General features: G+C 38.7%; 1 protein-coding gene across 1 annotated transcript in view; it reads left to right on the forward strand.

Moving 5' to 3' along the window:
* The window catches only part of lrfn5a (leucine rich repeat and fibronectin type III domain containing 5a), a 64,422-nt gene extending 39,496 nt beyond the window's left edge, over positions 1 to 24,926 (forward strand). Inside the window, exons 2-3 of the mRNA XM_084394131.1 lie at positions 13,506 to 14,913; positions 23,466 to 24,926. Of these exons, the coding sequence (XP_084250257.1) occupies positions 13,526 to 14,913; positions 23,466 to 24,441 (2,364 nt within the window). The 5' untranslated portion in view covers positions 13,506 to 13,525 and the 3' untranslated portion in view covers positions 24,442 to 24,926. The remainder of the gene's footprint in view (positions 1 to 13,505; positions 14,914 to 23,465) is intronic.
* The last annotated feature ends 1,137 nt before the right edge of the window (positions 24,927 to 26,063 follow it).

Consider the following 26,063-nt stretch of genomic DNA (forward strand, 5'->3'; position numbering starts at 1 on the left):
GAAGACAAATATAATTTATTTGGATATTGTAACTCAAATTATTTAATGAGATATGTTTAAATTCATATTTAAATCCCTAACTTTCGCGTAAATATGAGCACAATTTATGAAATTAGAAAGCTAATAGGGTTAACTGTCAAAGATAACTAGCCAAAACATGACCCCCCCTCATAACAACAAATGTAAATCTTGTGAGTTTCACAGAATGAGTTTTGAATCTTTCTCTTTTGTGAACACATCTCTGCTGTGTTGACACATCTTAAATATTTATGATATTTTCAGTGAGGAAAACATGCTTAAAAATGAGAAAGATCCTTTTTTCCACGTTAGATTACTGGGGTCTTTAAATATCTGAGAAGCAGAATACTAAATTGTTGTTTAATATTAAGCTTTTTTATAGCTATATAGTTAATTCCAGATTACAAATATTATAACAAACAGATTATAAATGAATTGTACAATTTATATATTAAAAAAGTTTGTGATTTGAGTGGGATCGTAGATATCTTTTCCAAAACTCTTGTGGAGTCTTGACAAGGAGATTACATTCTTCATGTAGGCCTAATCTTATTGTCATCTAGAAGAAACAATTCAGATATTAAAGAGATAGTTCACACAAAAATGAAAATTCTGTCATCATTTACTCACTCTCAAGTTGTTCCAAACTTGTATGAGTTTATTTTGTCTGCTGAACACAGAAGAAGATATTTAGAAGAAAATGGGTAACCAAACAGTTGATGCTGACTTCCATAGTATGAAAAAAAAAAATGGGGCCCATCAACTTTTTGGTTACCCATATTCTTCAAAATATCTCATACAAAGAAATTCATACGGGTTTGCAAAAATAAAATGATGACAGAATATTCATTTTTGAATTATATAATATTCAACCATCCCTTTAAAAAAAAAAAAACACATTTATAATTTCTCTTTCCTATTGAATTATTGAGATATATTCTGAATCTAGTAATCTCTCCAAACTATAGAGTCTTAATGTAAAAGTTCTGTCAGCAAAAGCCTTTATTTTATGTCTAGAAGAAATAGCTGAGATATTCAAATGATCTCATTTGTGTTTTTTGTTTTCCTGTGGGGGATGAAGCAGAAAGTTGGGGCAGGCAATATATGAGCTGAGGGGAAAATGCTAGACAGAAGGAAATGATAGAAAAGGATGGAGAGAATCCAGTAAGGAGAGATGTTTAGTATGGATTCTGTCTTATTGTGTTCCTGTGCGTGTGTGTCAGTGGGAGTGATGCTGAGGCTGGTCATTGCTCCAGGCAGCTACTGTGGATGTGTTGATGTTTCTTTTTTCCCCTTTCTGTATTTCAATCCATCTCTCTCAGTCTGTACCCCTCTCTCTTTTATGGAGATTTTAGCACTCTGTTTTTGCCATTAGGTACTGATTAATCTTGAATAAGCAGCCTGAAAAATGCTGCTGCCATCACTTAGCACGAGGGAAAAAAAGCAGCTCCATTTCTCTTCCTGTTGAAGTGTGGATCTACATCCTCCAGAACAAGTCAGCCTCCCTCCCAGCTGTTGGAGCAAAAGTCTCCACATTTTTCTTCAAAAACATCTTTAGTCTGACATCTGCAGTGCATCACTGTTCGCAGTGCAAATGGGCCAGAAATGGGATTTCACATTGTGCCACATTTTGCTTAGTGGTTTTGGAAATACAGTAACTGTCCAAATGAATCTGTTTAGCTTTGATAATTTTTAAGATTATCTTCCTGTGCAAACTTAAAGCCTGTAAATATAGCTGGAATTTATCATAAAGAGATCAGAGATATGAGAGGTTATATCATTTAATTCATACATAAGTGAAAGTGGGAGAGTACGGAAGCGTATTGCATTCACTTGAGGAAAAAAAAATCTACTCTGTTTTTCTGAATTAATGACTTAATTATCTCAGAATTACGAGATAATTTTCATGAAATTTTTTTTTTTTGCTCTGTTTTTCTGAATTAATGACTTAATTATCTCAGAATTCTGAGATAATTTTTTCTTGAAATAAAAATATTTGCTCTGTTTTTCTGAATTAATGACTTAATTATCTCAGAATTCTGAGATAATTTTTCATAAAAAAATATTTTGTTCTGTTTTTCTGAATTAACGACTTAATTATCTCAGAATTATGAGATCATTTTTCATTTAAAAAAATGCTCTGTTTTTCTGAATTAATGACTTAATTATCTCAGAATTCTCAGATAATTAAGTCATTAATTCAGAAAAACAGAGCAAATATTTTTATTTCAAGAAAAAATTATCTCAGAATTCTGAGATAATTAAGTCATTAATTCAGAAAAACAGAGCAAAAAATTTTTTTTCATGAAAATTATCTCGTAATTCTGAGATAATTAAGTCATTAATTCAGAAAAACAGAGTAGATTTTTTTTCCTCAAGTGAATGCAATACGCTTCCGTAGGAGAGTGTACGGAAGACCTGTGCGCCACAGATTGACCTTTTTGGCTCAAAATCAATCAATCAACCTTTATTTTGGCATTTTGCATTTTCTTATTTTATGAAAATAATCAAATTAAGAAAAGACAATTTTACTGTATTTTTGCAAATATATTGTATATTGTCATTTATTAGCCCATCTGTACTAATACTGTAACTTTGGATTTAACCAAGGAGGTCTAATGTACTTTGTACTAATGCAGACATTATAGAACTCCTTAATTTGAGAAAAAAAAGTTATGTGACGTATAACCAATAGGGTTAACTGTCAAAGATAACTAGCCAAAACATGACCCCTCTCATAACAACAAATGTAAATCTTGTGAGTTTCACAGAATGAGTTTTGAATCTTTCTCTTTTTCTCTCTTTATGTCTGTATCCTGCTTCGCATCTCTGCTGTGTTGACACATCTTAAATATTTATGATATTTTCAGTGAGGAAAACATGCTTAAAAATTCATGTGTGCATTGTGTGTAAAATATGGCCAATGTGAATTATAGAGAAGTTTTTATGTTTTTACCATGTGAATGATGCATGATAATCATGTCTTTCTCATTCTCTCTGTCACTCACAGGTCAACAATCAGTTGCTACACACACAAATACAGATGCATGTGTAAACAAAAAAAGGACCTAAAACGTTTTTTTTTTATTCCAAACATCCCAAATTTATGTAAGATTTTGTTTTCGGTCAGCTAATAAATCGGAAATGGCTGCATACAAGAATAACGATCCGCATCTTTGTCGCTGAATGAAAATATGCTGGTCTTGCTTAATTGTGCAACACTGGTGAATATAAACGTATATCGTATATCAGAATAATATCAGATTTCATGTGCATAATGTGCAATAAACAGTACTGTGCTGTAATATTATACAGTTTGCCCCACAGAAAAAAAAAAAGCTATTTAACATGCAGCAATTATCTTGTCTTTTTTTTCTTCTTTTGTTCTTGAAACATTGTTTATGAAGTTTCCCATCTCAGGACTGAGCTATTGTTTAACCGAACACCTCACTTCATTAAGGACTGTGGTGGGTGAAACATCCATACTCGCTCAGACATGCTTGATTAGCGAGTGTTTGTCTTGGGGCTGCTCTTCACAGTGAAGTACATGGCAATTGCTTCCTGTCAAAGTGACTGACAGCCCTCTAAAGCTTCCTCATTACACTAGCTATCATTGGGCTTTTCATGAGAGTCTGCTGCGCATACATCATCTACTTGATATTCAGTAGGGTCACTTGTCATTTAGAATACTTTAATACAAAGAGGTCTTTTGTTTGGTATGGTTTAATTTGACTAGATAGGGTTTTAATAGAATCAGTGATTTTATTTATTATTTTTTTTATAATTCTAGTATTTGGGTCAGTAGTTTGCTGTTAATTTTCGATGATCTTGCTGATGTCATCTTTAGATTGAAGCTTATGTGCTGTGGTTGCCTTTGCATGCTTTATTTAGCCAAACAAGTCTTCAAATAATGACTGATACATCTGGAACATTGGCTATGTTTAGATTGGAATATTACCATACTACTTAAATTCCACTTAATGTACACTGAATACTATTTGTTTTTAAATAGTAAGTGAAATATTAGATGTTAGTCCATAAAAAAAGTTTCAAACAGTAGAATTCCACGTTGTTAGCTCTATCTTTCATGTTATATTCATCTTATAAATAATAAAGTGAATTTGCATTTTTATTTTGGTGTAAAGAAGTCTTAGCATTCGGCAGTCTGATTTGAGTCAAGAAACAGATGCATTACATTTGATATTACCACTGAGTCATCCATTACACTGGTGCATTGTGGGATGTAATGGGTCATCTGGGTATTCTATGCATACAGAAAATGTGCACACTGTGCAGTATGTGCAATATAGTGTAAACTGCAGCAGTTGTATGGTAGCATTACTATTATAGCCAGATGCTAAGCCTGATAACAGTTTCAAAATATAAATCATCCAAAATACAGGATCATCCAAAATACAAAATCCTCCAAAATACAGGATTGAAAATAAAAAATAAAAATAAAACAAGAAATGTGGTTCTAGCACTGCAGACCTGAAACTGCAGCCTCCAATATTGCAGGAATACCCTGCTCATTAATTTAGCCATTGATAGTGTTGGTAAAGAAACGCATAATTCCCAGTCCGACAACTTATACAGCTCTGTATAGAACCGTCATGTATTAAAACTGGATGGGAATAAAAACGTCTCGGTTACGTATGTAACCCTCGTTCACTGAAGGAGAGAAAGTTACGTCAGTGACTGAATAAATGGGGGTTTCGCTAGAGAGCCCTATCACCTTTGAGTATTTGAAAACGAGCCAATGGTTTGAAAATACCATGGGTCTGCGGAATTTGCATCGTGAACTATAACATTGTGGGTATAAAAGTAGCCGCGAGTGCAATCTGGCATTATGGTACCTGCTGAGGAGCCGAGACTGTGTCCCCCGGCCGCTTCAGCGGTACAGCGGTAGTGGCATGCGGACGTAACGTATTCATTCCCTCCTTCAGGGAACGAGGGTTACATACATAGCCGAGACGTTCCCTTTCAGTCAGTCACTACGAGTTACGTCAGTGACTGACGAAATGGGGGTCCCAATCTAATCTCCCCACTGCGGCTGTCTTCCAGTGTCCTGCGCAAGCCACAGCTCCCTGTCGTGAGGGTAGCATGAGCGAAGGGCCAGGCTAACACAAGGAGGAAGCAACGCTCCGAGTGGAGTGTGCCTTCACGCCTAGGGGGATTGCAGGCCCTGCGCTTGGTAAGCCAAGACAATGGCGTCCAATATCCAGTGAGACAACCTCTGCTTGGAGAGAGTCTTTACCTTCAGCTTCCCACCGAAACAGACAAAGAGCTGGTCTGAGGTCTTGAAATACCGTGTTCTGTCTACGTAAGCACGAAGGGCGCATCAAAGGGCAGCGCTTGCAGGTTCACCACCTGATCCCTGAAGGGAGTGGTGGGAACCTTGGGCACATATCCAGGCCAGGGTTTCAAGATGACGTGAGAGTTAGCCGGCCCGAATTCCAGGCACGCTTTGTCAACGGAAAATGCCTGCAGGTCCCTTACCCTCTTGATGGAGGTCAAAGCAACCAGGAGCGCCATCCTCAAAGAGAGATACTTAAGCTCAACTGAGTGCAATGGCTCGAAGGGAGCTCTCTGCAGTGCAGATAGAACCACTGCGAGGTCTCAAGAGGGCATATGTGGGGGGTGGGGAGGATTTATCTCTAAAGTACCTCTAAGGAACCTGACGCCCAGGTCATGGTGTCCTACCGTCTTAGACTCCACAAGGTTGTGGTGCACAGAGATCGCAGCCACGTAAACCTTAAGGGTGGAAGGAGACAGCCTTCATTCCAACCCTTCTTGGAGGAAGGAGAGCACAGACCTGATAGGGCATTTTCTGGGATCATCTCAGAGAGAAGAACACCAGGTGATAAAGAGGTTCCACTTCAGAGCATAGGCGTGTCTCGTGGACCAGGCTCTAGCTGAAGTGATGGTAGCCACCACCTGAGGTGGTAGGGTACTCAAACTTTTACCTCAGAGCCCTTTGGCACCCGCGTCCCGATCTCTGGAACCTGCACGTGTGGGACGGGACACGGGTGCCAAAGGGCTCTGAGAAAGGAGGTCATTCCTCAGAGGCAATGGCCAGGGAGGGGCTGTCGCGAGGAGCACCATTTCGGAGAACCAAGTCCAGGTGGGCCAATGAGGTGCAATCAAAAGGATCTGCTCCTCATCCTCCCTGATCTTACACAGGACCTGTGCAAGAAGGCTCACTGGTGGAAACGCATACTTGCAGAGGCCCCGCGGCCAGCTGTGCACTATTGGACCAGTATGTGCTTGCCCTTCAGCAACGTCCGAAAACAGTGCAGAGCTAAACGTACGGCCAGCAGCTCGAGGCAATTGACATGCCAAAGGCGCTGGGGTCCTGTCCAGGAGCCCACGGCAGCATGTCCATTGCACATGGCACCCCAACCCATGGCTGAGGCATCTGTTGACACAACAACATGCCTGGACACTCGTTCTAAAGGCACTCCGGCCTGTAGAAAGGAGAGGTTCGACCACGGGGTGAAGGTCTGACGGCAAGCCCGAGTGACTGGTACCTGGGGCATGTCCTGTTGCCATGCCCATCTCGGGACTCAATCGCAAAGCCAGTGCTGAAGCAGTCTCATATGAAGCAGTCCGAGCGTCGTGACTGTCGCTGCCGATGCTATATGCCCCAGGAGCCTCTGAAATAACTTCAGTGGGACCGCACTCTTGCCCTCAAATCGACTCAGGCAATTTAGCAATGACTGCGTGCGCTCGCTTGTAAGCTGTGCGTACATGGCGACCGAGTCGATTCCCATACCGAGAAAAGAGATCCTCTGCATGGGGGAGAGTTTGCTCTTTCCCCAGTTGACCTGAAGGCCCAGACAGGCGAGGTGCTGGAGCACCAGGTCCCTGTGTTCGCAAACCTGCTCTTGAGAGTGGCACAAGGGCTGCCTCTACGACCTTTGTGAAGACGTGAGGAGACAGGGCTAACCCGAATGGGAGTACCGCAAACTGATATGCCTGCCCCTCGAAAGCAAACCATAGAAATGGTCTGTGTCGAGGAACAATGGAGACATGAAAGTATGCGTCCTTCAGGTCGACCCAGTTGCAAACCAATCCGACCGACGAACGTATTCGAAAATGCATTTGGCTGTCAACATCTTGAATGGAAGCCTGTGCAGGATTCGGTTCAAGACGCACAGGTCCAGGATTGGTCGTAACCCACCGCTCTTCTTGGGTACAATCTTGAAAAAGACGTGCCTGTGCAGCTCTTTTTGAAAAGAAATCCCTCTTAGCAGTGCTGAAGCGCCCAGGTGAGAACACCAGCCGCATGCAAAGTCACTGCACAGACCGCGAACCCGCTGAAACGCGCCGTCACACCAACACTGATTGAAGAGAGAGACGCTTGTTGCTCTTGAAGAAGGCAAAGAGAAGCACATGAACACATAGGCTCCGAAGCAGAAACATAATGTGAGATTGCACTCGCGGCTGCTTTTATACCCACGTGGTGGGGCGGAGTTTGCAATGCAAATTCCGCAGACCCATGGTATTTTCATACTATTGGCCCGTTTTTTAATACTCGAAGGTGATGGGGCTCTTTAGCGAAACCCTCATTTCGTCAGTCACTGACGTAACTCGTAGTGACTGACTGAAAGGGAACAAAGTGTGTTCTGTCAAAAATATTTATTTATTTGTATCACTTAGAGGCCCTTAATGAAGCATGAAATGCAGATTAATTAGGCCTATTGTTCGTTGGTTTGGTCCTATCTTAGTTTGTAACAGAATTGGGAAATGTGAATGTGCTAATTCTAGGATCTGCAGGCATACATGATAAATAATAATAAATAATGAAAAAGAAGGGTGATGAAAGAGAAGATTTCAGGACGTTGGAAGCTTGAAACCTTAGAAACATAAATTAACTTGGGCTGCCAACATCAATGTGTTAACGCATGCGATTAATTCAAAATCCTTAATGGGTTAAAATAATTTAACGCAAATAAATTACTGAAGCACACAAAATTGTGTCATTAAGGTAATTTACATCACACAGTTAGATGATCTTCGAAGTCGAGAGCATCTACAATGGCACAAGCACCTGTAACCCTGGTTGCAATCAGATCATTTTACATTTTACAGTTTTGTGAGAATCACCCTTCAATCTAATGGTTTACTTTGCTGGATATAGCAAATGATGACAAAATGAACGTTAAACAAGATAAATAGTGTATGCTTAATTTCACGATAAGTGTGCAATTAATCGTGATTTAAAAAAATAAATAAAAAATCTTCTGACAGCCTTAAAATGAACACATTTAGCTTGTCTGCGGTGTATTTACGGATATAGCACAGCTATTAGTTGCAACTTAACAGGTTTAATCAACATCCGTGCTAAGATTGTCACTCTTACTGGTAATGCAGGAAAAGCTGTCAGAATTGTCACCTATACTGAAGGTAACAGCTGCTTTGATAATTGTTGTTACAATTACGGGGAATTGTCTGTGCAAGCCCCTCCCAAACTATACCCTACTTCAACTTTTTAGACAGTATGACAAGAATGGGATTGTGTCCTACTCATACAGAAGTAAAAATATATACAATTAGTTTTTGTACACTGATAGATTTGTATAAGCTGTCCCAATCATGGGGTGGGGCCCAGTGCGAGTTAGAAGGAAGCAGGACCCACTCGGTCAGTGGCACCGCCCTAAGGACCGCCCTGCCGATAGGCCTTTGTGTATCCGTGTGGCTTGGGAACATTGTTCAGTTAATCTTGAGGCAAAACATACTGCACATCTGCCTGTTTTGCTTTACTGCACTGGTGAAGAGCCAGTGCTCGTGAATCAGATCCACTGGCATGAATCATACACTCCACATACTATTCCCTATTGTTCATATGCATAACACATCAGTCTCCATTACAGCATCACATTTCTCTGTATCTCTCTTGCTCTTTCCTACTTCCCTCCCTTTATCTCTCGCTCACTCAAATCTCGCTGCTCCGTCCGTCCACAGTTTGGAATGAAAAACATTAGTGAAGATTTGCAGTGTTGGAAAGAACATGATCTTTGCATTTGCTGTGTGACTGGGCGACAACCAGATGACCAGATGAGTCATTCACGTAAGAGGGAGTATTTTATCTTGTCCAGACATGTTCAAAAGTCATCTTTCCGTCATCATTTTCACTCAAAGAAATACCCATAAATAAAATGTACTCACTCTAATGTTGTTTCATATCAGTATGATTGTCTTTCTTGCGTGAAAAACAAAAAAAGATGCAGGTTGTTGACACCAGTGTTGTTATTGTTAACTATATAAATAATTTTCATTAATTTAAATAAAGCTGAAATTATTATGGGTGATAATGTTTTTTGTGAGTTGTAATTCTGTGTCCTGGGTTTTTTGTTTCTATGGGTTTTCATTGAAGTGATTATGATTTGCACCTGTCGTTTGTTTTGTTGATTAGTTTGCTTTGTTATTTAAGCCCTGTGTTTTGTTCAGTTCATTTGTCTGTTCTCGTCGCTTTCATTTGGTCCGTCTGCTCATGGTTTTCTAGTCTGAGTATTCCTAGTATTTTGTTTTGAGGTCCAGTGTAATAAAAGTCTGCTGCAAATAGATCTGTAAGGTTTTTTTTTTTCTTTTTTTTTTTTCTTTTCTCTTCTCATCTTTGTTGCAACTGAAGCTGACAGAAATAAATTAAATATAAATTTGATGAACATATAAAATATAAGTTTACAATTGATGAAAACTTCAACTTAAAAATAAGAAATGTTTCCTTGGTAACTAACTGAAATAAAATAAGTTGAAGTAATAAAATTGCTGAAACTGAAATAAAAACAAGTTAAAGATTTTATATGAAGAGTTCAGATGCAAAAGCCTCTAAGTGCCATCTAAAATTTTCTTCTAGAATGATCATTTTTATCAAGCTTGTATATTTAAGTTCAGTAATTTCACTTTAATGACAATTAATAGGTCATTTTCATTGCCATTTAAGTGAATTTACTAAACTTATACAAGCTTGATAAAAATGATCATTCTAGAAGAAAATTTCAGATGGCACTTAGAGGCTTTTGCATCTGAACTCTTCACAGTGTATATAAATCACTATAACTTTAAATGAAAATGACAACTGAATATAAAAAAATAAAAGCTAATTCAACATAAATACTATAATAGTGTATAAATAATACTAAAAACTTGTTGACACTGTGCTTTTCCCCCATATAATGAAAGAGAACTGTTGTTGTTTTGTCATGTTTGGAGTTTACCAGCCCCTCATCACTATTTACATTCATTGTATGGAAACCAGCAGCGTGAATATTCTATTAATGTTGTGATGTCAGTCTGTGTTCCCATCTTTTCATGTTCAGCAGTTCCCTGTTATGTCTATTAGTCTCTCCCCAGGTGTTTCAGATTAACCACGCCCCCTTGTTATCTTGTTTAGCTTGTTTGCCCTTGTATTTAAGCCCTGTGGTTTAGTTCAGTCATTGTGAGTTCTTGGTTTTGTTTAGTGCTGATGTTGGTTGGTCTGTTCCCTAATCTGTGTTGTAAAGTCTGGAGTCTATTGAATAAAGTGTGCTGCATTTGGATCCTGCTTCCTCCTTGTCTCAACCGCATCGTAACAATTAACCTCCTTCAGTTGAGTTCTGCAGAGGACAATATCAGGTTTGAAATGACATAAGGGTAAATAAATGATAACAACTTGTCATATCTGAGAGAGCATTATCATCAACAAGATGACATAATCAGTCTGCAATCATGCTTTTTCGGGTAATTTCAGGTCTAATGCTCAGACAGTGTCCTCATAATTTCATAGTCTGATGTCAGCTGCTGTAGCCATTTGATGATAGCTGTTTTTAATGCAGTACTCTCTATGAGTGCATAGTTGTTAGACCCCGTATTGTGTCATTACATACTCAACTTAGCGTAATTATATAATTAAATATAATACAGTTGCCCCCACTGGGTCAGGGTCTTGCAAAAGTGTTCCCTGATCTCACACACGGTCATTATGAAACAGCTCTTCTGCACACCCACACAATTCTAATGGAGAGTGAAGGACACTACAGTTGGAAAGAATGAGTCACACCTTTGAGAGAAGTGTGAAAAAGTAAGACAGGAAGATATTGTTAAAACGCTTGAAATCAAAGATGAAAATAACATATTGGTTTAGAATGAATTAATGTAGCTAATAAACTGAAGTGTTGAAATAGTTCCTGTAGTGTGCATGACGTTTATTAGCCATGTGTTTTGCCTGAAATAAACCCACACTCCTTTAGAGACTACATCGATCTATTTTCAGCAGTGTTGCCATGAGCACTTATTATTAGCTATTAGCTATTTTTTTTCATAAAGTCGCTCATAAATATGGGCTGGTGGCTGTGTTTTATTGTTTTGGGGCTTATTTACAGTCATGTATTTGGACTAGCTAGCAATTAGCTGCCATATCACAATAAAAATTGACTACTAATCAAATCTCCACACCTGCTGTTCAAAATACTGCACTTTATATCTGAGAGCTGAAAGCTGCAAGCAAATATACATATACAGTAGTTTTCTAAATAAAAGACTTGCATGTGCATTTGTTCAAGAATAGTTTGTGTTTGTGTCCTAGGATACAACACATAAAGTGTTCCTTTATAGATTACAGTCTATGGACAAGACAAAGAAAAAATCTTCCCGCCTGAGATCCACTAAGATGATTGGTCCGCGTACGCAGAGTAGGCGTGAACCCATCTTCTCCATAAGAGACTGACACCGAAGTTTCTCGGTGAGCACTTTTTCCTGTGAGAGGTTTTCAAGATCCATGGCTCCTTCGGGAGCTTTTCTCCGTTTCTCTTTTATTTTTCTTTAAGTCTTTTCTTTATTTTCGTCTTCGGACTCTCCCTACGTTCCGTGAAGCGAACGCAGCCGGTAACTTCAACTCAAAGAAAAGAACTCTGTTGAAATTCCCGCGGCTCAGCTCCTCTTCCTTAAGGACGCACGCACGAGCACTCCGTCTGAGAGAACTTCCGGTTCCATGGCTCCTTCGGGAGCTCATCTCCGTTTTTCTTTTCTTTACTAAGTTTTATTTTCATATTCGCCTCTCCCTCCACGAGGGAGATGAACTCTGAATTGTTTCGTTGGTAACTTCACGTTCAGTGAACCTTTAAATCTTCCCCCAAAGACACGATGGAACACGCCCAGCTCTAAAAAGAACGACACACGCGTCTAATTTTCCTCAGCAAATACAAAGAGAACCATACGCAAGTTTTGATTTTGATTTGATTGATGTGATTTCTTGTTGTCTCTCCTAGGTTACTTTGGTCTGTGATTTTTGCCATACTGCGATCTCTGATCGCACATTTTGCTTTCCCTTTCGCTCGCTCATCCTTTCTCACTCTTTCTCTCATTTTCTCTTCCTCTCTCATCCTCTTTTAATTCGTTTCGTTTGGTAATGTTTCGTCTGTTTGTTTTCTGTTGTAAATACATGTATTTACTCTGTGTGAATTGTAGTTCGATGTATTATTAGTTCAATTATTAAAATCCAATATATATTCCTGATTGCTTCTGTCTAAAATGCTCATATTACAAAGTCAATGATTTGTTGATCCTAGCTACAAGCTTTACGATTTGTTACTTTTCAGTAACCTAAATTTTCTAAGTACAGGAGAATAGTTTCACGGCCAGAAACAATTTTTCCTGAAATTATAATAAGTGATAACTTTATTAAGAAGTTGATAGGTTAATCTTACGGCGTTTGCTGGACAAACAACTGTTTGATAATTACATTAATTTCCATTAAGGGTTAATTATCTCATACACTCGATCTGAAATAAGACAATTGATATATGAATGAGGAATTATAATTGATTATTTGTATACAATCGATCAATTTAATGTAACTGTAATATGCAATATATTAATCATATTCATGATTGATTATTAAAATTCCCTGTAGATCATTTGACCTAATGTTAATGTACTACCCAGTGCGGTTACACATATAAGCCCATAATTACATTTTTGGTAACCACATATTAGCCTTTCTAATATCACACAGTATGAATGGTTCTTTATACTTGAAAATGTTTAGGCCTAGTTGCTTTTAAATCCAACTAAAAATGCTAGCTACACTGTCTGAATATCAAGAATGTATATTTAGGCTTGCTTATTTTATATTATGTGTATATTTTCCCTTATTTTGGATTTTTTTATCAGAGCAGGTTACTTTTTTTTTTTGATCTGGCAACACTGATTTTGAGGTTGGGAATGTTAATACTGTGTTACAAAACTGCTGGTTTCTTACATCTGACATGGGGTTTTGTTTGTGCAAGATGAACTATTTATCACACTTCCTGAAATAACTGCAGGATAACCAATGGCCTGCTGTTATCTCATGCATTATGACTGCGCTAAGCACTGGTGTTTGATAAACATCTACAAATGCAATTATGCTCCAAGTGAATAAAGGCCTGCTTTGCTTGAAATTGTAGTTCAAAGGCACAGTAGCATATTATTCACACCCTTTCTCTTTTTTTCTCTTTTTCCCCTAGGTGTAAAAACCTGATTTACAATGGAAAAACTGCTTGTCTGCTTGTTGGTTATCGGAATGGCAGTGAAGGCCCAGATCTGTCCGAAGCGCTGCGTCTGTCAAGTTCTATCCCCCAACCTCGCAACACTCTGTGCCAAAAAAGGGCTACTCTTTGTTCCGCCCAACATCGACAGGCATACCGTGGAGCTCCGGCTAGCTGATAACTTTGTCACAAGCGTAAAACGGAAAGACTTGGCCAACATGACCAAGCTGGTGGATCTTACTTTGTCAAGGAATACAATAAGCTACATCACTCCACATGCGTTCTCAGACCTGGAGAACCTACGAGCCTTGCATTTAGACCACAACCGCTTGACGCGGATAACGAACGAGACCTTCAGTGGCATGTCTAAGCTTCATCACCTGATTCTGAACAACAACCAACTGACCCTCATCCACATGGGAGCCTTTAATGACCTACTAGCCCTCGAAGAACTGGACTTATCCTACAACAACCTGGAGACCATCCCCTGGGAGGCCATTCAAAAGATGATCAGCCTACACACACTTAGTCTGGACCACAACATGATCGAATACATTCCTGAGGGGACGTTCTCCCTCCTACAGAAGCTCAATCGCTTGGACGTGACCTCCAACAAGCTCCAGAAGCTTCCACCAGACCCGCTTTTCCAGCGGGCGCAGGTTCTGGCCACATCCGGCATTCTCAATTCCTTCTCTTTTGCTCTGAGCTTTGGAGGAAATCCTTTACACTGCAACTGCGAGCTGCTGTGGCTTAGGCGGCTCAATCGCGAGGACGACTTGGAGACCTGCGCAACACCCTTGCATCTCTCTGGACGCTATTTCTGGTCCATCCCGGAGGAGGAGTTCCTCTGCGAGCCGCCCCTCATCACCCGCCACTCTCACGAGATGAGGGTCCTGGAGGGCCAGCGGGTAGCATTGAAGTGCAAAGCCAGGGGAGATCCCGAACCTGCCATCCACTGGATATCTCCCGATGGGAAGTTAGTCTCAAACACGTCACGCACGCTGGTTTACAACAACGGCACGCTGGACATCCTGATAAGCACAGTAAAGGACACGGGCTCTTTCACGTGCATTTCCTCGAATCCTGCTGGGGAGGCCCACCAGACCGTGGAGCTGGTTATCATCAAGCTTCCGCATATTAGCAACAGCACCAATAACATCCAGGAGCCTGACCCAGGCTCTTCTGACATCTCCACTTCAACAAGGGCGGGAGCAAACGGCAGCAACCACACCGGCGACGCCAAGACCAATCCAGATAAGAGGGTGGTTATGGCAGAAGCCACCTCATCTACTGCACTCATCAAATTTAACTTCCAGAGGAATATACCTGGAATACGCATGTTTCAGATTCAGTATAATGGAACCTATGATGACTCTCTTGTTTACAGGTGAGAAATACTTTTCATTCTGTCATTTTTGCTTGTTGGGTGAATCCACATTAAATGTTTATCCATTTCTTGAAGTGGATTTCAAACAGTAATTGTTAGTCATTGTTTTTGCTTGTTTGACTTCACAGACTGAAACTCCACAACCATCATCTTTTAGAAAAAAGCCAATAGGGACAATTAGATTAACTAAGACAACGTATTTCCATTGTGAAACAACCAAGAAGTAAAACTGAAGTTGAATTAGAATTGTGCTTACTACACAGTGAATTTAGTTTTGCATTGTTTTAGATCTATAAACAAAATGGCCTCAACTATTCAAACTTATGGACCACCTTCTTGAATGCCATCATTTCAGATTTGCACTTTAGTAGATAATAGAATAGCAATGAGAAGTAAACATGAAAATACCTTCAGTATTTCTCTAAATGTGTAAAATTTTGGACATCATCATTTTTATCATGTGAATAATAAAGCACAAACATTTGGAAATTAGCCAGATACATTAGAATGTGATTTGAAATAATGAGTTTGTAGGTTGAAATTTAGGAAGCCAATTTAATATAGGCTACACTGGACATTAGACACAACAATAAGCCAGCAAGGAGAGGAACAAAATGACTTTGGCCCTTTGAGACAGCAGCAATGTGTTAAAGAGGCCAGTTGTGAAAAGGAATCTAATATTCAGTACATTAGCACAAAAATCCATCACCAGTTTGTGTTGTTCTAATGGATGGATGGATCGATGCTTTTTGTTCACGTGAAATGCTAGAACAGAAATCCATTTCTCTAATTTTCTCTTAAAATACTGGTGTATGTGTGTGATTTGTTTTTGTTTGCTGGCTGTTAGACTGTGCCGTGTTTTTGTCTTTTGTGGTTGTGATCTGTCATAGTGTACCCTAGCCTTTAGTTTCTATTACTTTATTTTAAACTTTGTCCTTTTAAATGGTTTAAGTGCCCCTATTATGCTATTTTGAAGATTTTGTTTTGGAGGTCTCCTACAACAGGTTTACATGCATCAAAGGTAAAAAATAAAAAAACATCACAACATTTTTCAATGATTCTCAAACGACTGTCCGATGATTCAGTCTCTCTGAGTTGAGTTCACTCTCTCTGTTGTGATTGGTTGTTACATAGGGTTGCCAACTCTCTGAAATGAAAATAAGGAACGGGGGGACACGCCCCCGTGACACGCCCCCGGACACGCCCCCCAAGGAATAATTAAAAAAAAAATAACTCCTGAAATGATGACTTCTGGTGAATATTGTGGAAACTAATTGATATATTTAGATAAATATATTTAATACATTGTAGCATATTATAATACAACTTATAGGCCTATAGAATAGCAAAGTAGGCCTAATCAATATACAAGACTGAACCACATAAGTTAGATGTGAAATATAAAGCCTATCATGATCATTTTGCCAACAATGAACCATGGATTTGTTTAGTTTATAATACATTTTATTTTTAACTTAAACAAATACAACATCTAACATTCAAAATTTCTGTAGCCTTGTGCAAACTTATTCAATAGAATAAGACTTCTAGAATGTTCTTTCCAGTGCAAAAAAATATATTTTTAATTTAATTAGACAACATTTTAAGGAGGTGTAGTGCAAATATATTTATATAATTATACTTCCATTATAGTTAACTTTCTTTCCAGTGCAAAACAATAATATAAAAACATAAATAAAAAAGCTAATAAAGAAAATCTAAAATATTGCACTCAAATACTGCATTCAAGCAATACAACACCTGTATGCACATGGAAAATCTCACAGAAATAATTAAACCTCCAGACTAAGCACATTGTGCAGCTATTTTTTCCATGTGTACTTTTTTGATTTCTTTACAATGTTAGGCTAAACCTGTACTATCTCTTTTAATATAATCACTTTCTTATGAACTAATTTGAGTTTTAAAATTGCATAGCCTACCATATCAGCTGGAGACGTCTGACGGACAAGGAACCGTGACATCGCTCGGCCCGGTGTATTCATTGTCCCTCACGCATTCCAGCCACGGGTAGTCATTTTCCCATTCAATTCTATATTTTTGTGCTCTTTTCTTTTTCGCCGGCTGCTCGGAGGAAGTCATTTTTACATTTCCCGCTGTTGTCACTTGTCGTCATCGTTGCTACGATACGTGACTCACAATGACTGAAACGACCAATTAAAAGGGCATTCTCTGATGATGTTCCAAGATGTTAAAAACGCTACGCTGATCATAGACAATCCGGGGGAGAAATTAGTAGCCTATCTACCGCTACTGCACTGAATTGATTCTCAAAAATACGGAACAAAGTGCGTTCCGTATCAGTTCAATACGGAACAAGACTTTTATGTGTCAAATACGGAACGATTCCGTATTATACGGAACGGTTGGCAACCCTATTGTTACAGCGCATGTCAAATGGCCATTACCATAACTGAATTTCAACTCCGGAGGCTTCCTAAAACTCAGCTATTGTAAACACTGTAAAGACAGTAACGATGGCATTGATTTTATCAATATCAATATCAATCCGAGCTCGAGTCCGATTATGAAACATTTGAAGAACTAGTTATTCAACCCGAACTTCCATCGCAAGGACGACTTTAGCAAGATGTTTCTCAGTGATAAGCTACTCAGTTTGAGGTAGATAATGAGATGTTGCAATTGTAATTCCGCATTAACAAGACTATGTCCATCAACAAACCAATGTGTATATTTATAATTTATTGTAGTGTGCATGTTAACTTTACCATTAACTGTATCAATAACAGCGCATATGTTAGCTGAGCACTAATGTAAATGACTGATGTAATTTTAAAGTTTGTAAATCCTGTATCATTACTCATAGAAGTAACAACAATAGACAAGCTGCATTAACTGACAGTTTTAGGTAATAGTGGCCCACAGCTGATTGGCAGAACTATTTCAGTAAGACAGTAATAGCGCCTGCACAATTTAAAACACAGAAAAAATCACTAAATATACATCAATAATCAATCATACATGCAGGTTGTGATTCTGAGGAGCAAGTTGGTCCAAATAAAGTGGGTACTGTCCTATAAAGATACGAATAAGCGTTTTGTAAATCACATTTAGACCTCCCAGAGATTTAAGAAACAATCATCAGAAGGTTATACTGCTGTTGTAATTTGTCCTCTGCATTTAACCCATCCAGGTTAGTGCTAAGTCCATTCCTGCTGGTATTGAGAATCAAACCTGCAACCTTTTGGTTTCCAGTCTGAATCTCTAACCATTAGGCCACGACTTCCCTTCTTTTTATGGTTTAAAGAGGTTGTGGGCACTTGGGAGACTGGTCACAGAATACAATCTATGGACCTCTTTGATTAGGATTAGCAAGCGTGTCTACCTAGAGCATATTAAAGTGTAAAACTGAATAATCATTGTAATTTATGACTGATAATATTCAGAAACCATTGTGTGTGTTAGCCAATCTGTTTTAGCGCTATCTCGAACAGTATTTCCTTTCACGTATGCTGTACTCATTAATACGTTCTCGTAATTACGTTCTTTGCAGACTCGCTTGGGGGAATCAAAAAGAGATTCATTTTTGGCTTACTTTATCTCAATGGGCTGCTGTAAATGAGCCACAGTCGGCTAATTACAATAACACACACTGGCCATGAGCGTTCACTGTTCAGTGAGACACACTGCAGAAGCAAAGCCATTACCTCGTCATTTGTGTACAGAGCACATTGTGTGGGAAGCTCTTTTTCACAAACGAGGAGAATGAAGCCCACAGAAAGACAACAGATACATTTCAACCTATTTTTCTTTTTACTAGAGATCTGGCCATGAACTTATAACACAGACAATCCCCTGTCAAACCTGGGGTTAAGTGTCTGCTCACAATGATGATGTCTGCTATCTTGATTCTTGCCATTCTGAAACCTTCCGACTATCACTCCTACGCTTCAAGTCAACATAAAATGTCATTCATCATTCAATCTATCATTCAATGTATTTCTGAGTTATACAGAATATTCAATAAGAAATTGATTGGATCTTGCAATGCAGGCATTAAGTATTCTGGTGGTTTGTGATGTCTGTCGAAAATGAACGTCATTTCAGAGGTGAAATATTTATATAAAAGATTAATAGTTTTTTTCTTTGGAATAAGGTGCAATGACGATGAATCATGCACACTAACACCAGGAATATGTGTTAAGGAAATAAATAGTTAACTTTCACCACCCATATTTGTAAGAAAGAAAGAAAAGCATTATATATATATATATATATATATATATATATATATATATATATATATATATATATATATATATATATTAGGGATGGGAACGACACGGGATTTGGGAAATCGACTGTCGAGGCCCATGTGTCGACTTTTTGTCGGATTGTCGGCCTTTTTTTTTTCTTTTTCTTTTTTAAAGAGCAGCAGCAATGTGGAGGGTGGAAAATATTCTACATCAGGGTCCGAAATTAACACCCGCCAAGCGCCAAATGCGGGTAGATTTTCTGTTTGGCGAGTAAATCTCAAAAGGCTATCCGCCACACTGGCGGGTGAATGTTCATAACAAAATATGAAATTTTAAGCGCGCACGCACGAGCAGAGAGAGAGAGAGCGAGTCCCGGCCGCGCGCGCGCGCACTCACCATTCAGAGCGGTCAAGCTTCCCCGTACTTTTTGACAAGCGTCCTTGACAGGGCGGCCAGAGCTTCTTTGCAGCTCAAGTCGGCGGCGGTGTGTACGTACCTACAGTTAACGCTCTTTCTGTTGACGGCGCTGAGGAAAAAGCTCCCGCAACTGTAAGAAGCTGTCGCCGCCCATTTCCGCTGCTGCTTCTGTTTACACACCATGGTCGTTCTTTTCTCGAGAAAAGGAGTTTTCTCATAGCGTTTGCAACGCAAACCTTCAGGGAACCGAGGTTAAAGTAACCGAGGAAATGTAATAAATTAAAAGGCAAAAAAAAAAAAAATGCAATTTGGAAATCCCACAAGCCCCGCCCCCTCGACATGTCGACACTCTATTTTTTTTGTCGAGTGGAGCATGTGTCGAATGTCGGTCGTTTTGTCGAGAAAAAGTCCCATCCCTAATATATATATATATATATATATATATTATTATTATTATTTAGTCTGTATTCATTGTTCAGAAGTGTAAGATTCTTGAGTAATTGTGCTTAAATATTTTGGGGAATTTTTACTGTACTCAAGTGCTGTTGAAACTAAATACTCAATTACATTTAAGTAGAGAAGAAAATAACACTTTTTATTCCTTGTAATTTTATTTAGACCTTCAAAGTACATATTTTACCATTCATCATGACATATATATCCTGTTAAAAAAAAAAAAGCTATATTTTTGTCTGTCTTACTGAGCTAGCAAGTCTCATGTCCTTGAATTTTATTCAACTTTAACCTAAAAAAAAAAAAAAAAATTCTGTGTGAAATGTGATTGGCCACTATGGTCATTCATCCTTGAGAGAGGAGTTTATCTAAAATAGTTCTTGTTATAACCCTAATCGAAGGCAAATCTTTCACCCAAAGTAGCCTATGCATTTAGCTGAATACTTTGACTTTTAACTGGTATAATTTTGACATAGTATCCATACTTTCACTTAAATCGCTTTTTTTTTTTTTTCATTGCCAAGGAATGCAAACGTCTTCACATTAACAGCGCCAACTGCCTGCTAGTATCAAGAAACTCCTCCACAAAGAGAAAACGTATGCTACCCAGATTTAGTGACACTAACAGAGTCTAGGCAGTGTGCTAATTAGATGTTACATTTAACAATAAAGCATCTACAAATGGGAGGATATATTCCAGTGTCACTGCATAAAACTAGTACTCAATGGTACTGTAGAACGATGCAAATATTTTTAGCTATTTTGTGAAACATGACCCTAGCAGCTAGTTTCTTGACACCATTAAACACACACTGAGTTACTTAGAACAACCCTGCAATTAAAATTCATTTGTATGTATGACGGCGCACGCTCTCACCCAGCATACTGAAACGCTCTGACCGGCTGGGGCGCGAGGCCGCTTCTACTGAGAACCTTTGTGCTCCAAATCCAGTCGGTTTGCATGGGAAATCACAGAGCGCTTCTTTCAGCGGGCTGAATGAGCTGAATGTTTGCCAGGCTGCAGAGGAGACAGGTGGGGCGTGTGGGGAAGGATGATAAGAGATGCCATTGTTCAGGTCTGAAGTGAACGGTTCAGAGAGTGATAGCAGACCCCAGGCTCCTGCAAGTACAGCAGGACTTCCTGTAGATACAGCACCGAAGCAGATTTACCGTTGCTTCAGACTTATGCTCTCTAGATTATGTGATTAAACATGTCTGCAGCAGAGTAAACACGGGACAGATAAGAGATAAAGTCCTGATATCACAGTTTGCTTTACGTGTTTATTGTAACATTCTCAGAATAGTATAATAGGTTCTCCACATGTGTCTTGCTTAAATCTGCTGCACAAATGAAAATGCAACTTGAGCATTTCCATATTTATCAATAGCTTAGACTAGTGTGTTCCTGTGCAGAGCCCTCCGATGTGAAATCCACTTCTCTATCGTGCTGTTCTTTTCAGCTTATGAAAATTGTATATTCATGTGGGTTTTGATTCAGAACAAAAAAAAAAAAAAAAAAAAAAAATCATGGACATGAAAAGAATCATAACAATTGACCCCTTGAAGTAATGCCATATATATATATATTTTTTTTTCAAATTACGTATTGCTTCAATTGTAATATTTTTATTATGTGATTCATTATTTTATTTTATTTTATTTTATTTTATTTTATTTTATTTTATTTTATTTCAGACAATATTTTTTTAGAAAATGTAACCCATTTAGAGGATTTTGCATTGCATCGGGATCCTGATCAGCCTTTCAGGGTTTTTATTTTTTTATTTAAAAAAAAATTCATACTATAGATAAATTCAGCAAGCATGCATTATGTTTCCTGGGTGCACTTATAATGTTAGTATGATTTTTACATCAACAATTGTCATAATTTAGAAATAAAAGGCATTTTTCCTAATCTGTTTTTAATGCTCTGTTTAAAGGGGCGTGTCTGCTGTGAGACTTCAGTGTAAACGCCCACTGCTGTGTTCGGCTAACATCTTTGCATATGAAATAAGTATTACATGTGGAACTCTCTCAAAAAATTATTTTAGCACGTTTTTACTATTACAGCTCTCAAGGTTAACTAATCATGAAAAATTTTGATTATAGCATTATATTTAGATCGTGACATGAAAGGTGATGAGCATTGTAGCCGATGTTGAGCGCATGAATGCAGTGATCTTGTCATTGTAACTTGATTTCTGCACTCTAACGAATACTTTCATCATAACTAACAGTGCAAACACGATGTAAATAAGATATTTATTGATTATAACGGGAGTTTTTGGTGAGAGGAATTTTAATTACTATTTAAATAACAGATTATTTCCATCTTATTAAGCAAAACAATGTAAAGTTGACCTTTTAGTCACTGGTTTGATTAACTGACACAAACGGCAATAACCAATTTTGAGAAAAAGAACATCTGACTGTACATTAATCATTACATATCAAAAATCACTGGTCACTGCGATGTTGGTTAGACATGCACACATAATCAGTACAAATCAAACAATCTGTAACAAAGCAATAGTGACACAGTAAAAAAATACTGATTGTGCAAATCCAGCGTCAGAAGGAAGGTTATGCATCCAGTGTTAGCGTCACACATGTTATTTACCTATTACTTGTCACGTGCCAATCAGTGGGCGGGGCTACTGTGGTAATGATGTAGAAGTAGGCGTAATCTTTCACCTTTCATATAGGCACATTCCAAACCGAGTTGTTCTCTGGGCTTGGTTTCAGTAAAAGCTGTTTTTGGACTAACAAGGAAGTTTTCAGTTCTGAAACTGTTCTGAAATAGTATGAAGGAAAATTTTATTTCTCAATTCATGACCCCTTTAAATTGATCAAAAGTGACAGTAAATGCATTTAAAATGTTAAAAAAGGATTTCTATTTCAAATGTTGTAACAATGTTTCACAATATTACTGTTTTTTACGGTATTTTTTTATTAAAAAATTGTAGTCTGTGGACTTAAAAAAAAAATCTGACCTCACACTTTGAATGATAGTGAATGCGTATAATATTACAACAAAAGGGACTCAACATACAGAATGTAATTATGGGTAATGGACAAGCAATAAAATGCCATGATCGATAAAAAGAAAGTATAAATGCATGCTGTTTTTATGAAACTTTTTATCAGTTGAATAAGCATTTGTCTATGCAGGTCTGCAAAATAAGAAGTTCTGCTGCAAAAAAGCCAAATGATGTAAAAATGTTGAAAAAGTCATAGTACATAAAACTTTCTTTTTTCCTTATCCATATATGAGATTACTCTCTCAGGGCTACTGCTGCGCTGAAAAATTATGTAAATTAAAATTTTGCATGAACTGATACCACTCTTGAGGTTGTTCAGAAGGTGTAAAGCAGTTTAATAAATGATTGATGAATGAAACCTATAATGTTTTATTCCAACACTCTTCTTTTCTTCACCCAACAGAATGATTCCCCCAACGAGCAAAAACTTCCTGGTGAATAACCTGGCTGCCGGGACGCAGTATGACCTGTGCGTCCTTGCAATTTATGACGACGGCATGACCTCTCTGACGGCCACGCGGGTTGTAGGCTGCGTGCAGTTCACCACCGAGTCTGAATATCTACGCTGCCACTTCATGCAGTCCCAGTTCTTGGGTGGCACAATGATCATCATCATCGGGGGCCTAATCGTGGCCTCCGTCCTCGTCTTCATCATCATCCTCATGATCCGCTACAAAGTGTGCAACAGCGGCAACTCCGCCAAGGGGACCTCGGTCACCGACGTGCACTCTCAAACCAACGGGGCGCAGTCCCAGGGCTGTACCGTCACGCCGTCTGCGTCCAAACAAGGTGCATTGAGCATGGAGGCAGGCGAGGGATGCCAAAAGAGCTCCGCCGCGCCTCTTCCTCCACCTCCAGATTCCCAAACCCAAACCTCAGAGACCTCCATTCCAGACTGCTCCACCTCCACTTGCCAAAGCTGGACAACACCCGGCTCTTCAGGGTCACTAAAGCCAAAGCGCAAACCAGCGCCAAAGCCCGTCCCCGCGGCCGGCGCCGCCGAGCCCAAAGTGGAGGCGCTACCCAACGCAGAGACGCAAAACACCAACCGAAACAACTCCACTGCCCTTCAGCAAACGGTCCCAACCCCTCCGCCCCCATCCCGCTTTAATGACACTCCGATTTTAAGGAGGGCTCGTCCGACTTCGTCCAAGTATATGACACTGCCCGTTGAAGGAGTGCGGGCTAAACGCAGGTACTCTTTGAACGAGAACCTGTCGAAACACCACTGCTACATTGGCTCTCAGAAGCTGGGGAACGTGTTTTGCAAGCGGAGTATGTCTGTAAACGGGATGCTAGTCCAAATGGCAAACTCGAATCTAGACAGCGAGAAAACTGCGTTTTCCAGTTCAGAGTGGATTTTAGAGAGCACCGTGTGAATGTACGACTGCTGGAGAATAGATGGAGTGCCTGCATCTCATTTGTGTACGCGTGTGTGTGTGTGTGTGTGTGTGTGTATAGGCTCTCATAGTATATAAATGTGTGTGATCGTATGAATGTGCACGTTTTGCACCATTTCTTTAGTTTCCATCTGCAAATCATATTTTCTGCCGTCTTTTTATTAATGTTTTCTGGAAACCCATGGATTACTGTGGATATTTGCTTTGAGGGAGGTGCTAGCCGCTCATAGCCGGATCCATTACCCAAGAGAGACACGCCTCCATCTTCACTGAACACGGTGAGCTTCACGGTAAGAGGAAAGCATCGGTGCCTTCCTGTGTCCTCTTACCAGAGGGCTCCTACTGGATACAAGCTTTGTGTCAGTTACACAGATAGAAGGAAACATAAGAGATTTCACAAAAAAGCCTTTCTATTCAAGGAAATGACATTTCCTGCATATTATAGAGAAACTCTTATAAGAAAAAAAAAAAAAAAAACGATATAAGGACTTGATACTGGGACCTGTTATTAAATTGATATTTTTTAAGAAATCAAAGCCTTTTCTTTTCAGTGACATTTTGCCTTTGTTTGAAGGCACAAAAAAAATCCATGTACAGAAAGACAACATCAGCTGTGTTCTTATGTTGTGTAAAATAAAATAAAAAAATTAAACCATTCCGTTTGTGTCGTTCTGAACGCAAAACAAATGTTCATGATACTGATTCAATTCATGTAATACACAAAAAATAGATATGTTTTAGGTTTTATGGGATGGCATCGTAGGAGCTGTATATTTGTACATTTCATAGCCATATTCATTATTAATATATAATCTACTTGAACTACAAAAATCTTTAAAATGCTTTGACAAATGGTAAACCAGTTCATAAAATTGGCCTTTCCATGAACCACAAATCAACAAAGTAAAATAATTCAATAAACATTAACTAAAGAAATATACAGTGACATAAAACATTATTTAAATAAAAGATAAACATCATATTCCGGGACAATCATAATCATTTCAATATTTTACTGTAAAAGTACACTTATTATCTAAAAATATATGTTTGTTTTTTTAAAGAGTTGTATTAAAATGTGCATGTTAAATGTAAAAAAGTATTTTCTGTTATGTCCAGTGCAATTTGTCATACTTATATATATATATATATATATATATGACATAACATTATAAATGTGTATAGGGACTCTTTTTCACAAGTTAACAGTCTTTTCACAGGCAATCCTCTTAAGCTGAGGATTGCCAAAGTGGACTGACAGCTGTATCTGATTCAAGACTTCCTGAGCTGTTATAGAAAAATATGATAGGCATATGTCCTGGTAGATTTGTTTGCAGTAAGACCCTTTAAAAATGTCCCCATCAATGTTCAAACGAAACCTACACCAACATGTGAATGGTTACAGTTCCTCGCAAAGGGTCAGGTGACTCAGAGTGGCAGAAGCTCGCATAAAAATGACCCCTTTAAGCCCTCTTAATGGTAAGTAGCTTTAGGAGGATCTCTTTGACCACATATGGTTTCCGGTTGGCGGGATTCAAAGGCCTTACGTCCCTCTTCAGCTTTATTGTCTCATAGAGAGACTCACAAGTCAAAGTACCCAT

This window comes from Rutilus rutilus (assembly GCF_951802725.1).
Source record: "Rutilus rutilus genome assembly, chromosome: 21".
Classification (NCBI taxonomy): Eukaryota; Metazoa; Chordata; class Actinopteri; order Cypriniformes; family Leuciscidae; genus Rutilus; species Rutilus rutilus.